At 34.1% G+C, this 15,044-nt stretch overlaps 1 protein-coding gene and 1 non-coding gene across 4 annotated transcripts in view; one reads left to right on the top strand and one right to left on the bottom strand.

Moving 5' to 3' along the window:
- fzr (fizzy and cell division cycle 20 related) overlaps nucleotides 1–15,044 on the top strand; it is a 58,608-nt gene that overhangs the window by 27,976 nt on the left and 15,588 nt on the right. For all 3 annotated transcript variants that reach the window (XR_016317987.1, XR_016317988.1, XM_089713066.1), the window contains exons 3-4: nucleotides 7,768–7,878; nucleotides 8,345–8,467. Coding sequence is in view for 1 of the 3 variants with exons in the window: in XM_089713066.1 (XP_089569192.1) it covers nucleotides 7,768–7,878; nucleotides 8,345–8,467 (234 nt within the window). In the remaining 2 variants the exon portion in view is untranslated. The remainder of the gene's footprint in view (nucleotides 1–7,767; nucleotides 7,879–8,344; nucleotides 8,468–15,044) is intronic.
- TRNAI-AAU (transfer RNA isoleucine (anticodon AAU)) lies at nucleotides 9,465–9,538 on the bottom strand. The gene has a single exon. It is a non-coding gene; the product is annotated as a tRNA-Ile (tRNA).

Raw genomic sequence — 15,044 nt, 5'->3', positions numbered from 1 at the left:
CACGCTTGTCGTCGTGAAAAAAAATGGCTAAAACCTCCTCTGATGGTCGTGTCGGGGTGATAGGTCGCTTAATGCTCTCGGAACATGTTCATTTCAATAAATAATGGCAGGCTCAATTGTTTACACTTGAAATGATTGGTAAGGTGGGTTTTTTGGTGGTGGTACCTAACTGTATAGGTAGTGTGGAAGAAATAATAGAAATTATTAAATTAGAAGTACGTAAAAGGTGTGCTCAATAACCAGGTCAGTGTGTTAATCGAAGGACAGTTAAAGAAACATGGATGGAGGTATTTAAAGTAGTTATATGTCAGGGTATGTGTGCCACCTCCCCTATCATAACAACTCTTATGCGACTAGATGCACCTGCGAGAGAACTAAGCCACAAAACTATATCTAACTTATACGTGTATGGTGTTATTCTAAGACGACTTCTTAGGATTGTAAATGTTTTATTGCAGTGTAATAAAACATTTATTTACGGTAATAAACGAGACATTAGTCTTTGGGACATTAAACCAGTAGCTTTATTGTTTTGTTTTCAGTGAAACCACAGGTTTATATAGACTAGGTTCTCAAACTTGCCTAGGTATAGACCAAGCTGGGTTACTCGGTTTCAAGGTCGTTTTGTATATTTTTTTGTATTACTACGAAGCGTTGTTTAGACAATAGTATTTCTCTCAATAAATCTTTTAGAGACACAACTAGAAGCTTACGTACGTACGTACGTACTTTAAAATTTAAATGCTGGACAGTGGAATTAAACAGTGCATTTATATACAGACTTATTGCTGACATAAATAGTATGACGAAAAAAAAGTATTAACAGTATTCATGAAATTCTAGATCTGTCTAAGGTGCCACCCACTGGATTACCCGTGCATTGGCCATTGAATACAAATTTCGGCATTGTTGTTTGAATGCATCGACGGTGACTCAATTCTTTATGCGTCTCCGTATAAATTTCGATGGACGATACATATTTGAATATTACATCGGCCTTTATGAACTTAGATTAAGCATTGAATTCACGACAATTGCGTCAATTTTGTCGTAATTTATGTTATTGTTGGAGCTAATTGTCAACTTCCTTCCGTGCTAGTTAGCTATTTTCGTAGAGCAATTTGTTAAAATTACTATTTGTAGAACCATATTATTTGTGTTGCTATTTTAATTTTATATACTTAATCGTTATAGAATTGGAAATAAAAATTCTTATTTGAGTTCTTCTTTGGAGTCGTTCTTTTCGGTCTCGTTATAAATACCAAAATAGTAAATCACATGCGCCTGATTGGAAACGGTGCGCAAAAATATTCGATCGCCTGTCCCATGCGTTACGTTAGGTGATAGGCAGGCGCGTCGAATCGCCACGGCTCGGATTATCTAATGCTTTTTGCTCCGACTTACCAGTCCTTGGACAGATAAAAGTCTAGACGCTTTGCATATTTACAAATTTTGCGCCTTTGCATTTCAATGATGCGTGCGATTCTAAGTTCATTGGTCTGTTCGTTACACTGCTGATTCTTTTTTATTGCCTCGGGAAAGAGCCCGGACGATTCCGTGATCGAAATTTTCAACGCATCAATTATTTATCGTGACGTACTTTTACGGAGCTACAAAAAATTGCTCAACCCCAATAGCCTTTAAATGCAAATCGCGTATCTACGCGCAAAAAGCCAAAATACTTCGTCCAATTGATTTACGCTATGATTAATCGACGTTGCGATTCCTATGAGAAATGGATTTAATACTCCTAGAGAAATTGATTTCGATTAATTGTGTTCTGGAACGTTTGGTTAAAATTAACTGGTACAACGCACGTCAAGTTAATAATAGGACTTCTAATGGAAGTTGGCATAAAAAGCAATCTAATATTGGTTAGTTGAGAATTGAGATGTAATCTCGTCGGCAATTATAGAATATCCTCAATTATATACATTAGTGTTTTCGTTGAGTGATATTTTAAAACTCCGATTATTAACTCTTGACAATGGCACACAAATCGTATATGCGAATCTGGTTATTCATATTCGCCGATCATGTTATAAGCTTTTACCGGGTAAGGATACATAAAACACTTAGGTCATTGGCAGGGGATGAATTGTAACTTTTACGGAACTAGTTTCTCTGAATGCATTTTGAGTTCTATTTTTTATCGCTACGTATGAAATCGATTTCTTTGTAGTTGTTTTTGAGCGTACTTTAGCAAGCTGCCGAATGTTTTTACAATCTAGATCTTGTCTTAGATTGTCTCCTGAATTGGTGCACAGTCACGCTTCGGAGTCATTGTCTGGGTGCTCCTTCTAATTTTAAAGACATCTCGAATCTCGATCTATACTTCTTGTTAATTATATTTTGTTTTTTATCACTTGCCAACTGGTGTTTTCTAAACACGCTTGTGACCTTGATCGCTGGAAGTCGTTTACTGATACTCACTGTGCTATTTAAACTTTTTGCTCGAATAATAATAGAAAGTTTATCGACAGATATTTCCAATGCGCTAATCACGCAGCATATTATGTCCTCCTTGTTATCTGATACATTGTGTAGTTTCCAAATACGATAGCCGTTGATGGACACGTAACAGTGAGATATTCGCTGATCATCGTAATGGGATTCTTTATCCCCGATTTGGTCGTGCTCTCTGAGCCTAGGTCTAGCCTTTGATAACGTGGACATGAAAGGCGTTCGTTTGCCTCTATTGTTATACAAGGATAAAAATAATAAAAAAGTTGTTTGTAAAAACATTTGAATAGTCGTCGATATTGGCAAAAAACATGTACGTCTGCTATTAGTTACACCTACGTTTTGCATTGCATTGTGAATCGTTGTTTGGATATATCTAGATTTATTAATTCGGTTCAATTGATTGATTTTTTTTGCTTGCATTAAAAATACTTATGAATGATTGCAAAATTATTTTAAAGCGGCAATGAAGATAAAGGAAGTCTTATTTACAGTTGGAATTTCAAGATGATTGTCTTAGAAAAATAAACTTTGCAAGTTTACCGTTGAACGTGTATTAGACAAAAAAGACTTCTGTGTCATCATCAGCTCACAAGTAGGGGAAGTGCTCAATCGTGTTCGTTCAGTTTGTGTGTTTGCTCAAACAACATCTACCAATTTGCGAGAAAATTTCGCATGAGGTACCTATCTACTTGGCCTTAATTTTTTACCGTGTACATAACTTCTTATTTTCTGAGCGTTTTGCGATCGAGGCCCGATAGGGTTTACGTGTATTTACACAGTTGAGTCAATTAGTGCAGCGGCCCGACTCTCGACAGCGCTATTGAATTGGCTTGTCCCTTATTTACCAGACAATGGAATCTCCATCTTTGATTAAGCCCTTTCAAATTATGCTATCAATGCCAGCTATTATTGCAGTTAAATGTAAAGTGCAGTTAAACGTTCGACTTCTAGATTGTGGCAATTTAAATGTGCAATCGATGTATTGTACTGAAAACAAACATGCGCTTGTTGATTGCCTTTACGACTAGTCACTATTGACTAGACCTAACTGTTACTTATCTATACCTGATCTTGATTTTCGCTATTGTCTAGTTCAGTCGTAAAATTGTTTAGAATTTAAAAGAAGTTCCGTGTTTTTAATTAGTATTCTCTCCGCACGGGGATCGCTGAAAGGGGTCTGAGATATTATGTAGTAGCATTTTATTATTGCCTCGTTCCTGACGTGACCTGCTTACGGATCCGTCCAGGTCACAAAATCCACCACTCATTTATAGTACCAATCAATCTCTTATCTCAGATCTAGTCACTACTTGGTGGATTTCTAGCTTTTTATGCGTCTGCTGTCCGAGGTTAATAAACTTGGATTCTGATTGCTCATTCATCTTACATCATTGTGGTTTTGGTATATATTGCGATTTTTCTTTTACCTTTTTCTAAACTCTGTTTTGTTGCTGGTGCGATTAGCATAATTCGTAAATTGCATTTTATTAGTCACAGTTTTTATTCGTTTGTGCCTTTTTTGTGTTGGTCGAATTCATCTGGAGTTATTAACGTCAGACATCAAGTTTATTGTACCCAATATTGCACAGCCGGACTGTATTTTGAATATGAAATGGAAATTCATTTTAATTTATTCAATCGTTCGGTGGATTTATCGACGAATAGATACTTCGAACGTTTACAAGATTTGGATCACAGACAATATAATTTAATTTTAGCAGACATAATTTATTATACCATTTTCTCTTGCGTTTATATTGATGCAAGTGTGAACATGTTGAGGTGGAATATATGTTAGATAGAAGATAGAAATCAAAGAAGTGATCATTAATTCATATGCTAGCTAGGTGTGGAGATAATACTTAAACAAGCTTAATAAATTATAGTAGTATACTATATGCATCCTAGCTATCTCCCGAGTCTATTCTTACGATGACAACAATGGTATCATTGTGCGATCTATTGTGTGCAAGTTTTTGTCTATTTGTATCGAATGAAGCTTTTGTGTCTAGAGGAAATAGGCAATTGCTCTATCTCACTTCACCGCAACCACAAATCAAAGCAATGACGTATTTCGCACCACAGTGAATCTATTTACAGGATATTACATTGAGAATATTAATTAGACACTAGCTGTAACTACAAGTAAGGTAGGGATTGTCTGTATGTTAGGTTATGTCATCCTATTAGTCGGTTAGGTCCTATAGAAGGGCTACTTGATGATAATATTAAGTAGGTACATAGCCAAAAAAGCTTTTGCTTGTGCTTAAACTGATTTTAAATTCGATGAGCTATGTACTTGTTATACGTTTTTTTTTCAAATAATAGCCAACCATTTATAAAGCAATTTTTATAGAAATTACGCGGTGATTACCATTATATAGTTATGCGATGCAAAATAATATAAAAAAGATAATTCGCCTAATCAAATCGACATTAGTGTTATGTACTAAATTGTTTGTGAATTTTCGTTTTATTTTATTTGTAACTGTTTAATCCGGCTTATTTGGTTATGCGTTCATTAAATTACACGTTTTCTTTTTTAATCCCTTAATAATGATCCATTAAAAGTCCATGAGTATTTTTTAATCATATATTTTACAAAACATTTGGCTTGTCAACATAATTTTTAGAATTTAAACGCTTAGTTAACTTTACCGATTTCTTTTCACGTACTCTTTAGATGTTATCACCATCATAAATGACAAGCACGGTGGACAACTTATTTATATTTTGTAGAAATACAAATGCTGTCTTCGTAACTGACGTCCGAATTTGTTATCGTTGCAAATCTCAGCTGACTGACTCGCCTGCGCATCTTCAAAACCAGTTGCAATTCCTTCAGGCCAATTTCGGCTTACGTAACATTATAATATGCATTCGTTTTCGACTACAGACCAAGGCCAGTATGTCGACGACCATTTGGGGGCGGGGCGCTTACTAAGTCAACAGCTCCTCAAGTGGCAGCTCTGAATTAATCACCTTGCATACAACTCAATGCACTTTCAATCTTAACTGGCTTATCCCGTTATGCTTTCATTCATAGACGACGTGAAAAAACTGCGCTTTCGTCTTTACTAATAAGCTGTTTCATTTCTTGTATCTGGTTGTGTGTCATCGATTGAATAACTTATATTCGGGACAGTATAACGGTTTAGGATGCGATATCTTGTAGTATTACAGTAAAAACACTCGTTTTATCGATGATATTTATTGTGAGTGCGCTTTACCCATGTGTTTGTTTCAAAGCAATTTTATGTTTTGCCTTGACGTGGGTGTCACAACCCAGATCTGTTTTCATTTGAATTGTGTTAAAGTTTGCTTGCCTTTGTACGTTTTCGTATCTCGATTATTTTTGACTTCCAATACATTCACCCACGCTGATAATTATTCTATTCAGTATTCAGAACAAACTGGATTATTATCCGCCCGAAACTACATACATGGTAAAGCCAACCCACGGTAAGTCCCACGAAATTCACATCGCTTTATGACGTGTTATTCATCTAGATTAGTTAGGACGTGCAATAAACTTGAGTTCACGGTCGTTTTACCTCAGGTAATCGTAAAATGTGCACTCTTGCCAACGTTAGGTACAAATACCTACATTGTATCTTGAAATATGATTGCCAGTTAAAAACTTCCACTAAACTTTTAATGGACTCATCATCGTTATTTACATTTGTAATTATACCTTTCTCATCATTTAGCACAGCGGTAGCAAATTAACAGCTATTACCGGCGTCTATTATATTATATTTTTTGTCGGGAAGACCAATCAGAGCAGGTTGAATAGAAATTGTGCTACACTGATTAATTGAAAGTGTAACGTAAAAAACGCAGTCGCTATCGAGCGTATACCTAATGGTATAATTTTATTGCGTTTGCGTTTTTTTTCAGCGGTTTTTTCGCACGATTCTCACAAAGACTCCGGGTACGTGAACCTATCAAGGATTCGCGTTACGCTTCAGAAACTATCCGCACGCTTGCCCATCTGAGCCTCTGGACAACTTTTAATTACATTGTAGTGTATACATCGATACGGTCCAATTCCTCAAACCAAAAATATATACCTAATCAAATTACATTACGCAATGATGCCAAAGCAATTTAGCGTTTCGTTCACCGCTGAAGGTGGTTGATTCAATTTTTCAAAGTTTTTTGCACCATTAGCGTTTCCTAAATCGCCAGCGGGCCATTTGTCTTTTATGATACCTACGTGCTTAATGAATGCACCATTTATAACTTTAACACTGTTCGCAACACTAAGTTATGTTTCACTGGTTGCGGTGGCTTTTTGCGGCGATTATGTTGTTGCGAATGTTTTATGACCTTTTTGTTGGATGGAGTTAAGAGGAATTAGCGAGGAAGGTTATGTTCTAAACAGCTTTTGTGGCCCCTAACAATGTCAGCGTCAAAATTGAGTGCTACTGGGAAATTTTTGGGCTTACGAATCACAAAATTTCAAGGTCGTAGGAATATAACGGGAAATTTTTAGATCCACAAAACGATAATTTTATATGCTTTGATATCGTTAATATCTGTGATTTCTTATGCTTAATTCACTGCTCATTTATTTTAATTTATCTTGAATGTCTTTTTAGATTAAAACTAATCAATTTATGGATATGAGATAAATAAACACACGGTTTTATTTGTGCAACTCAGCACACGTAAAATAAGCTAAAATATTTCTTCAGAATTATATAAAGAAACTCTAACATCATTATTGAATTGTTATTTGTAACATGTTTGTGTGATTGATTAATGAGAACTTATTATTATTACGTCTGCACCTGTTAATTTGATTGACTTGGCTATAAAACCAGACTTTTTTGCATGTGTTAGTTTTGGTATTAATAATTTACGAAAGTCGTAATTAGGAATTTTAGAATGCTGTCTTAAACGAAAAGGAGACGCGGGTCTATAAAATTTTATCGTAGTAACCATAGAGACTGTATAGGTACATTATGTAAATTGTGAAGTCTGCATAAATTTTAAGTTTTGGATGATATACCGCTCTTTTTCATTCTAGAAAATGTTTCAAGTTATTCAGCTATTGACGATATAAAAATAACCTGAAAAATAAAAAGACGAACAATGCCATAGAAAGCTAAGCTAAGAAAATACATTTATAATTATTTTTGTGATAAATATATGTACCTACAATATAGTTTTTAATAGACAAAACAATAGTATGTAATCTGAACCACGAAAACGGTCCATATAAACCAGTTGCTAGAAAATAATTATAAGCTTTTTCCATACATCATAATTTACAATAACATGTTATTGTTACAGGAAAATATAGACCCGGCTCCATACAGCCTCTCACCCGTGTCGGCGAAATCTCAGAAGCTGCTGCGATCCCCGCGCAAAGCCACTAGAAAGATCTCACGGATACCTTTTAAGGTGAGCTTTTGAATTAATAAATATAGAGCTTAGATAGAAATGAAATCAAGAGAAATGGAGCAATGTTGGATTACTTACACAGTTTGTACGTAAAGAACAGTTGAAGATATTGTAGGATTGTTCTTTGATAGATAATGCGAGTGTTTTCCACGTAAACATAATTGACTTTGTTTTTAATCACTTTAAAATGCAATAACGTCAATGGAACAGCGCTTAAATCGTTTAATCGACTTGGTATCAATTGATTTGATTGATTTGATTGAACGGAATTCCGTTTGGCCCCTAAAAGGTTACTTAAAGGCACTTAGCTGTAAAAAATAGGTAATCTGGTCTTGGCAATAGATAGCTGTCGTTATACCCCATAATAGGAAACTCAATCAATACCAATATTCCAACAGATTATCACCAGCTTAATCTAATAATCCTAATACGAATTTACTCTAAAATAATCTACCCTTTCCTTCAGGTATTAGATGCACCAGATTTACAAGATGATTTCTACCTCAACCTTGTGGATTGGTCAGCACAGAATGTACTCAGCGTCGGACTCGGCAGTTGCGTCTACCTGTGGAGCGCTTGTACTAGCCAGGTCAGTGGAAATGGGAACTACCCGCAATTGTTTTGGTGAAAATACCCTCAAATATGAAAATTTGAAGTACCCTCCAGTTTGAAAAATTTGAAATACCTCCAGTATGAATAATTTGAAAGTACCCTCGATTATGTAAATTTTAAACCTTGCGATTGAAAATTACAATAAATATTTATAGAAATTTCATACTGTAATCTAACTAAGTGAAGTTTGTCCGGTGAAAATTTGATACGAGATTAACGCACTTTTGAATTGTATTTATAATAAAATAAGTAAGTACATGTGAAGAATTAGATAATCAAAAGATATATCACATATCTTATAAAAATAGAGTAGGTAACCACTGTACCACTAGGTAGACGTCACATCGATAAAAACCTTTTCATTATTTGTAAATATGGCAAAATATTGAATGAAATATTTATGTGATGTTAATTTTCAATAAACACATGAAAATAAAAGATAATTGTTGATCGGTCTTGATTGATAGTAAAAACAAAATTAATAGTTATAAATAAACAAAAAGCAAGCAAAAATTAAAAAGCACCCAATCAACGCGGATTGTTTGCCATCTTTATCCTTATGACTAATTATAAAAATACAGGTATCGAAAAATATAAAAAGAAGGCGAATATAGGAAAAAATTCAGCAACAGTATCAATATTATTATACTATATAGGAATACCGTTTCTACTACTGTCATTACGCCGATATGCAAATCTTTGAAAGAATATAAATTTAAATAATAAAAACTTCTAATTTAATATCTAGTTTTGTATAAATAAAATCGTCTAGCACGATTGCACAATCGATCAGCATCCAAATCGCAAACAAAAACAAAACACAGACCAAAAACTCGAACTCGAAAAACTTGCATATCGAAAAAATTAATCAACAATCAATAAAAAAAGCTCGCGTAGACATAAAATTCCAATTACACTGTATCTAGATGAAATTTAATCTAAAAACAGTGAGTGCAGAAATATAAAAATGTCATTGGCCCATGAGGGGATCGAACCCGCGACCTTCGCGTTATTAGCACGACGCTCTAACCAACTGAGCTAATGGGCCGGTTGGTGGAGTCGCGAAAAACGCACTCACTATCTAACTATGTACACAATATACAGATACAACCAGTAGGGAAACTTCATATCTACAACACGTTCGAAGTGGATCACGCAGACAAGCAAGCATGTTTACAAGAATCGTAAGGGTATTCTTATATCTGTCAATTTGCTCGTGTGCGTGAGCCATTTCGAACGTGTTGTATGAAGTTTCCTTACTGGTTGTAGATGTATATTGCGCTATGTATCTAGAGCGTCTAGGGATTATTATTATTATTCAAAATTTGAAACGGAACGAGCTGAGAAGCAATAAAATCCGTCTAGTTGGTATGAGACGTGCATGCGTTTTTTGTCGGCCGGATTATGCGATGTCTCGGCGCGGCGGTAGTGGAGCCGCGGTCAAGTGCGTTTTGTTTGGATAGATATTTTGGTTCTTTGATTTTTTTTTTTAATACTTATTATTGTTTTTAGTCAATATAATTAATCGTTTAAGATTTGGTTTGAATATTTTTTGGTATTTTTTTTATTGTATTTTTCTGTCCGTATATCCATTATCCATCGCTAAAAAGTTGTCTTTTAATTCTTAAATAGTCATTTAACTTTACTACAATGTTTATATGTCGATGCTAGATATGTTTATCATATCTTATTATGGCGCTATAAGTTGCATAGTTACAGATGTTATTATACTATAAATACTACCTGATTTTAATTTTTAATATCGTCTCCGCCTCCCTACTGTCGTTTGGCACGTGTCTTCCTCAGATACACATAATTTTATGTGCGTATCTAATAATCCTGTTTATGTTAATCAATACGATGTTCTGTATAAAATTAAACTTTTTTTTATAATTTATATCCATCAATATCGCTGATGCATATTAATAAATTGTTCATTATTGCTATCTCATAAAATCTGTTATAATTTTAACATATGAATAACGGTTTTTTGAAATGATAAGATCGTTTTATTGTGGATTTATACGATTTCGCTTAAAGTTTAGGCAATGATCAGAACTAGGTTTCAATGTTTTCAATTTATGTGACGTTTTGTATCAATAGCTGTAGAGTCACTTCGTGTTTTTCAAATTTAAAGTTAATCTGTGAACTACAATTATTTATGACGTGTTTTATGATAAGTGTGTGTAGATAGGTTAAATTTAACTTTAATATTTTATGATATTCAAAGTTTAAATACTTACTGCACTTAGATATTATGAATTTGACAAACACAGATTTAATAGATTCCCGCTTAGAAATGTCAAAGTTTCCTTTTTTCCACAACAGAAACATAATTGATTGCGATCGACGATTTTCCACTTATGAAAAGTATCTTCAATGTCTATTACTCAGGAATAATGAAGCTTTGAAAGTGCAACTATAATTTTTTAAATCGGTTAACTTCTTGAGATTATCCAATGCATAGGTAAATCTTTTCTATTTATGTTAGGTGAGATTATTACGATAATATCGAGTAGTAAACTAAATGTCTGTAGACGAGCAGTGATGGATTTATTACGATCGATTTAAAGTTTTAATTATACTGCTTATATTCTAACTTATAGCGTCGATAGTGGTCTGTTTAAAATCATTAAAGAGATTTTTTATGTTCGTATTCCTGTTACATGTCTGTTTATAGGTACCGTTTGAAATGCTTTTTCAAAATTTATTTTTAAACCAATGTAAATAATATTTCTAAAATTTAAATACACTATTAGAAAATAATACTATTACAGTATATCAAATGTAGAAATCTAGTTTACACCCGTATTGTTTGTCCTCATCCTATTGTATATAATCTATACAAAGACATAACAACATATTACTTATCTATTCCTCGCTCTGCGTTTGCGGAACCCCAAAAACTAGAAGTTGCAATGTTAGTGCAGGACATAGCCCTCGGCGGGAGGTTTTTTGTTTTTTACATACATACATACATTTTACAACGTGTTACGTAACTCTGTCGCGGACGCATTGAATAATTATTCAATTAGTGTTGTTTGTAATTTATTTATGGTCTATTAGGGTATTTCTTTATGATAGATGCCTGTGAAGTGTGTGTGTGTTTGTGACATGGCTTTCTTATAGTTTTTTGAGTACATGTGTGTATGTCTAGACGGATTTATAACGTTTTTTGGGCACATGTACGTTCTGTGCTCAGATATTTACTATATTTGGGACTAATCTATTAATTAATATAAAAAATACTTTACAATAGAATTGCATTTTTGATTCCAAAAACAATCTTCAAAACGGCCATTATTTTGTGCATTTAAAGTGTTGCTGCATTATGTACAGTAGAAGTCTAGAAGGAGCTTAAGAAATTGCTATAATAGTATCAACTATATGCACTTTGTTGCAATTATTTTGAATGCCTAAATAGTTGTCACAACAGTAACAAAGAACTCCAAAAAACAGGCACCAAACAGCGCAAAACTATGCTACCTCGTTATTACTATATCTATGCAAATATCTTTCGCATAAACAAAAACAACAATATTCCACTATGCTCAACCAAATAATCGGTCGAGACATGGACACCTAACCCAGACTGTCGAAATGCCTGCAACGTCGATAAGCACTATGAGAATTTCCTGTGAAAACCTGCATTCCTGTTCAGGGGCAACGACCAGATCGCGATATTAAGGAGTGCCGCTGATGCAGTTTGATACTGGTCTAATATTGAGAACAAATGGAAAGTTTGTATGGAGAAGATTGTTTGGGAAATGTGGCTGAGAATATATGGGAGGGTATATAGGGAATCTTAACGAGGGTAGTAAGATGTGTGTTAGCTTGTTAGTGGTGTAGTTTTTGGGTTTGAATGTTAAAGAGTGTGAGGGGAGATGTCTTGTGATTTTAGTGTGGTATATGTCGTTGGTAATGATTGAAATTGGTAAAAGGTGTTTGATATCAACGATCAGCCTTTATAAAGTTCCAGTGCAATGACGTTGGACAACAAGTTCATACAAGTTGAAAATAATAATTTAGTTACTGTAGGATAAATTCGTCGTTTTAAGGAGATAAGCTTACGTGGAAAAATGAGGTTTTGAACGTTTTGAGCTAGGTCAGGGTGAAATAGGACCATATGAAACTTTACTTCTAAACTTTTTGGTACAAGAATTCAAATATCGTGTTCGTATTATAATAAGTGTGTTAATTAATAAGTGTGTTTTGTGGTTCATATTGCACGCCTCATAAGCGAAGCGTTGAGGTGGGTACTACTGTCACTTCGCGCAAAACATCTGATTTTTCAAACTTAAAATGTCTTTATGTATCATACATTGCACTTGTAAGATAATACATACACACACATATTAAGAAAAAACACTATTTTTAACGTTCATGATATTTTTGATGTCATTTTTAGGGTTCCGTAGCCAAAATGGCAAAAACGGAACCCTTATAGTTTCGTCATGTCCGTCTGTCCGTCTGTCCGTCTGTCCGTCTGTCACAGCCGATTTACTCGGAAACTATAAGTACTACAGTGATGAAATTTGATGGGAATATGTGTTGTATGAACCGCTACAAAAATATGACACTAAATAGTAAAAAAAAGAATTGGGGGTGGGGCCCCCCATACATGTAACTGAGGGATGAAATTTTTTTTTTCGATGTACATACCCGTGTGGGGTATCAATGGAAAGGTCTTTTAAAATGATATAAAGTTTTCTAAAAAACATTTTTCTTAAAGTGAACGGTTTTTGAGATATCAGCTCTCAAAGTCGTAAAAAGTATGTCCCCCCCCCTCTATTTTTATAACTACGGGGTATAAAATTCTAAAAAAAATAGAGGTGATGCATGCTAATTAACTCTTTCAACGATTTTTGGTTTGATCAAAGTATCTCTTATAGTTTTTGAGATAGGTTGATTTAACTGTAATTTATTATATTTGCTGCTACGGAACCCTTTGTGCGCGAGCCCGACTCGCACTTGGCCGGTTTTATTGTTATTTAAACTAATTAAAAAATAGTTTAAAAAAGTCCTGTCTTGGACGTCCGTGTGTCTGTATGTGCGGATCCTTTTTCTTGTTAACACGATAGCGACCGAAATACTTTACTAATCGAGTCTTTTTTTTTCTCTTACGCTTGAGTATGCTCAGGAATAGAACCCTTTCATTTTTCAGGGTCTGATTCGATGTGGTTTAATTGTTATTAAATAAACAAAAATAATAATTAATAAATAATTATTTAAAAAAAATTATGAGGCGTGCACTTTTGGATTTTCCAAACTATTTTATTTTTTTCAGATCGTTATCATAAAAATTCTATAATATTCCAAAAATCGATTTGGTCCAAAACGCATTCGTTATATTTTATTCTCCTATAACATTTGATTTATATGCACATTAACAAACATTTATAGGTGAACAGTCTTTGTCTAAAATAAAAAGAGTGCAAACATTATAAATATAACAGACGATGGACATTTTGACAGTCGCGTGGGACCATTATAATTTGCATAATTTAAATCGCACTTCGCCAAATAATAATAGCAGGAGTGTTCAATAAGTCACCTACCTCTATGCGTTTCTGTCTAGGCATTTAATTAATAATAGCAAAACGACTGGATTTCGACTGTCTGCATGACATAGGTGCCGTTAAGTGAGGATTGTTTGGTCAGTAACCTAGTAAGGGCAGTGCCATTTTGAATGCGTCGCCGTGAGATTTTTTCTTTTTTTTTTTGTTTTCAAATTAAAATTTATAGGAACTTTATTTTCGTAAGATAAAAATAAACATGTTTCCAATTAAACTTTGGAGATGAACTCGCTCGTGTTTGTCGTACGTGACCAGAAGTTTAGTGCATACTTGTGGAAATGTAGTTTTGCGCAAAATTATGTAGCGTCTTTGTACAAGTTATCGCAAATTTTGTAGGTGTTAAAACATACATTTTAAGACCATTAATAGGAGAGTGTAATATATGATTAAATAGCTATTTATGCCGTGGTAAAACTTGATTCTTATTAAAACCTTCGGGCATTTTCTTCTGAACCTGCGGTATTTCTTAATCAGTTTAGCTGTGTTTATCAGCTCATGCATCGTTAAACTGGTTTAGAAGATTGCTTTCTGAAGAAGGGTTTAGGTTGGCTTTGCTTTAAATAAAGTGTTAGGAAATAATGGACAACGATGGGAGCTTTCTAGGTAGAATTCATACTTTATATAAATGTGGTACTGAGATCTTAATCATTACTTTCTAGCTGAAGTTTTGATTTCACCTGTAACTTTATATTGGTTCTTAGAGCTTGAATTTGAGCTATTGCCTTGTCTTTGATTGTTTTGTCGATGATTTGATTAAATCAGAAGACTATTATAATAGCCCAACAAACAATTGTGCGTTAAGACAAGCTTTATTAGACATGTATTTCGGTTCTACTTAGATATTTAAGAGGTAGCGTATTTCTTATACGAGAGTTATAGAGTGTAATAACACCTTTATACCCTCGATTTTGGCACAAAATTTTGCAGGCTAAGCCTGTATGAAGCCCTATATAGTGGTTCTACAAAGCCTTTAGTTGA

Source organism: Colias philodice, chromosome 3 (genome assembly GCF_061535455.1).
Source record: "Colias philodice isolate Cphi_HAF_F1 chromosome 3, ilColPhil1 Martin Lab GWU primary, whole genome shotgun sequence".
Taxonomy (NCBI): domain Eukaryota; kingdom Metazoa; phylum Arthropoda; class Insecta; order Lepidoptera; family Pieridae; genus Colias; species Colias philodice.
The sequence above is the reverse complement of the archived record's forward strand: the minus strand, read 5'-3'. Positions and strand labels throughout refer to the sequence as shown.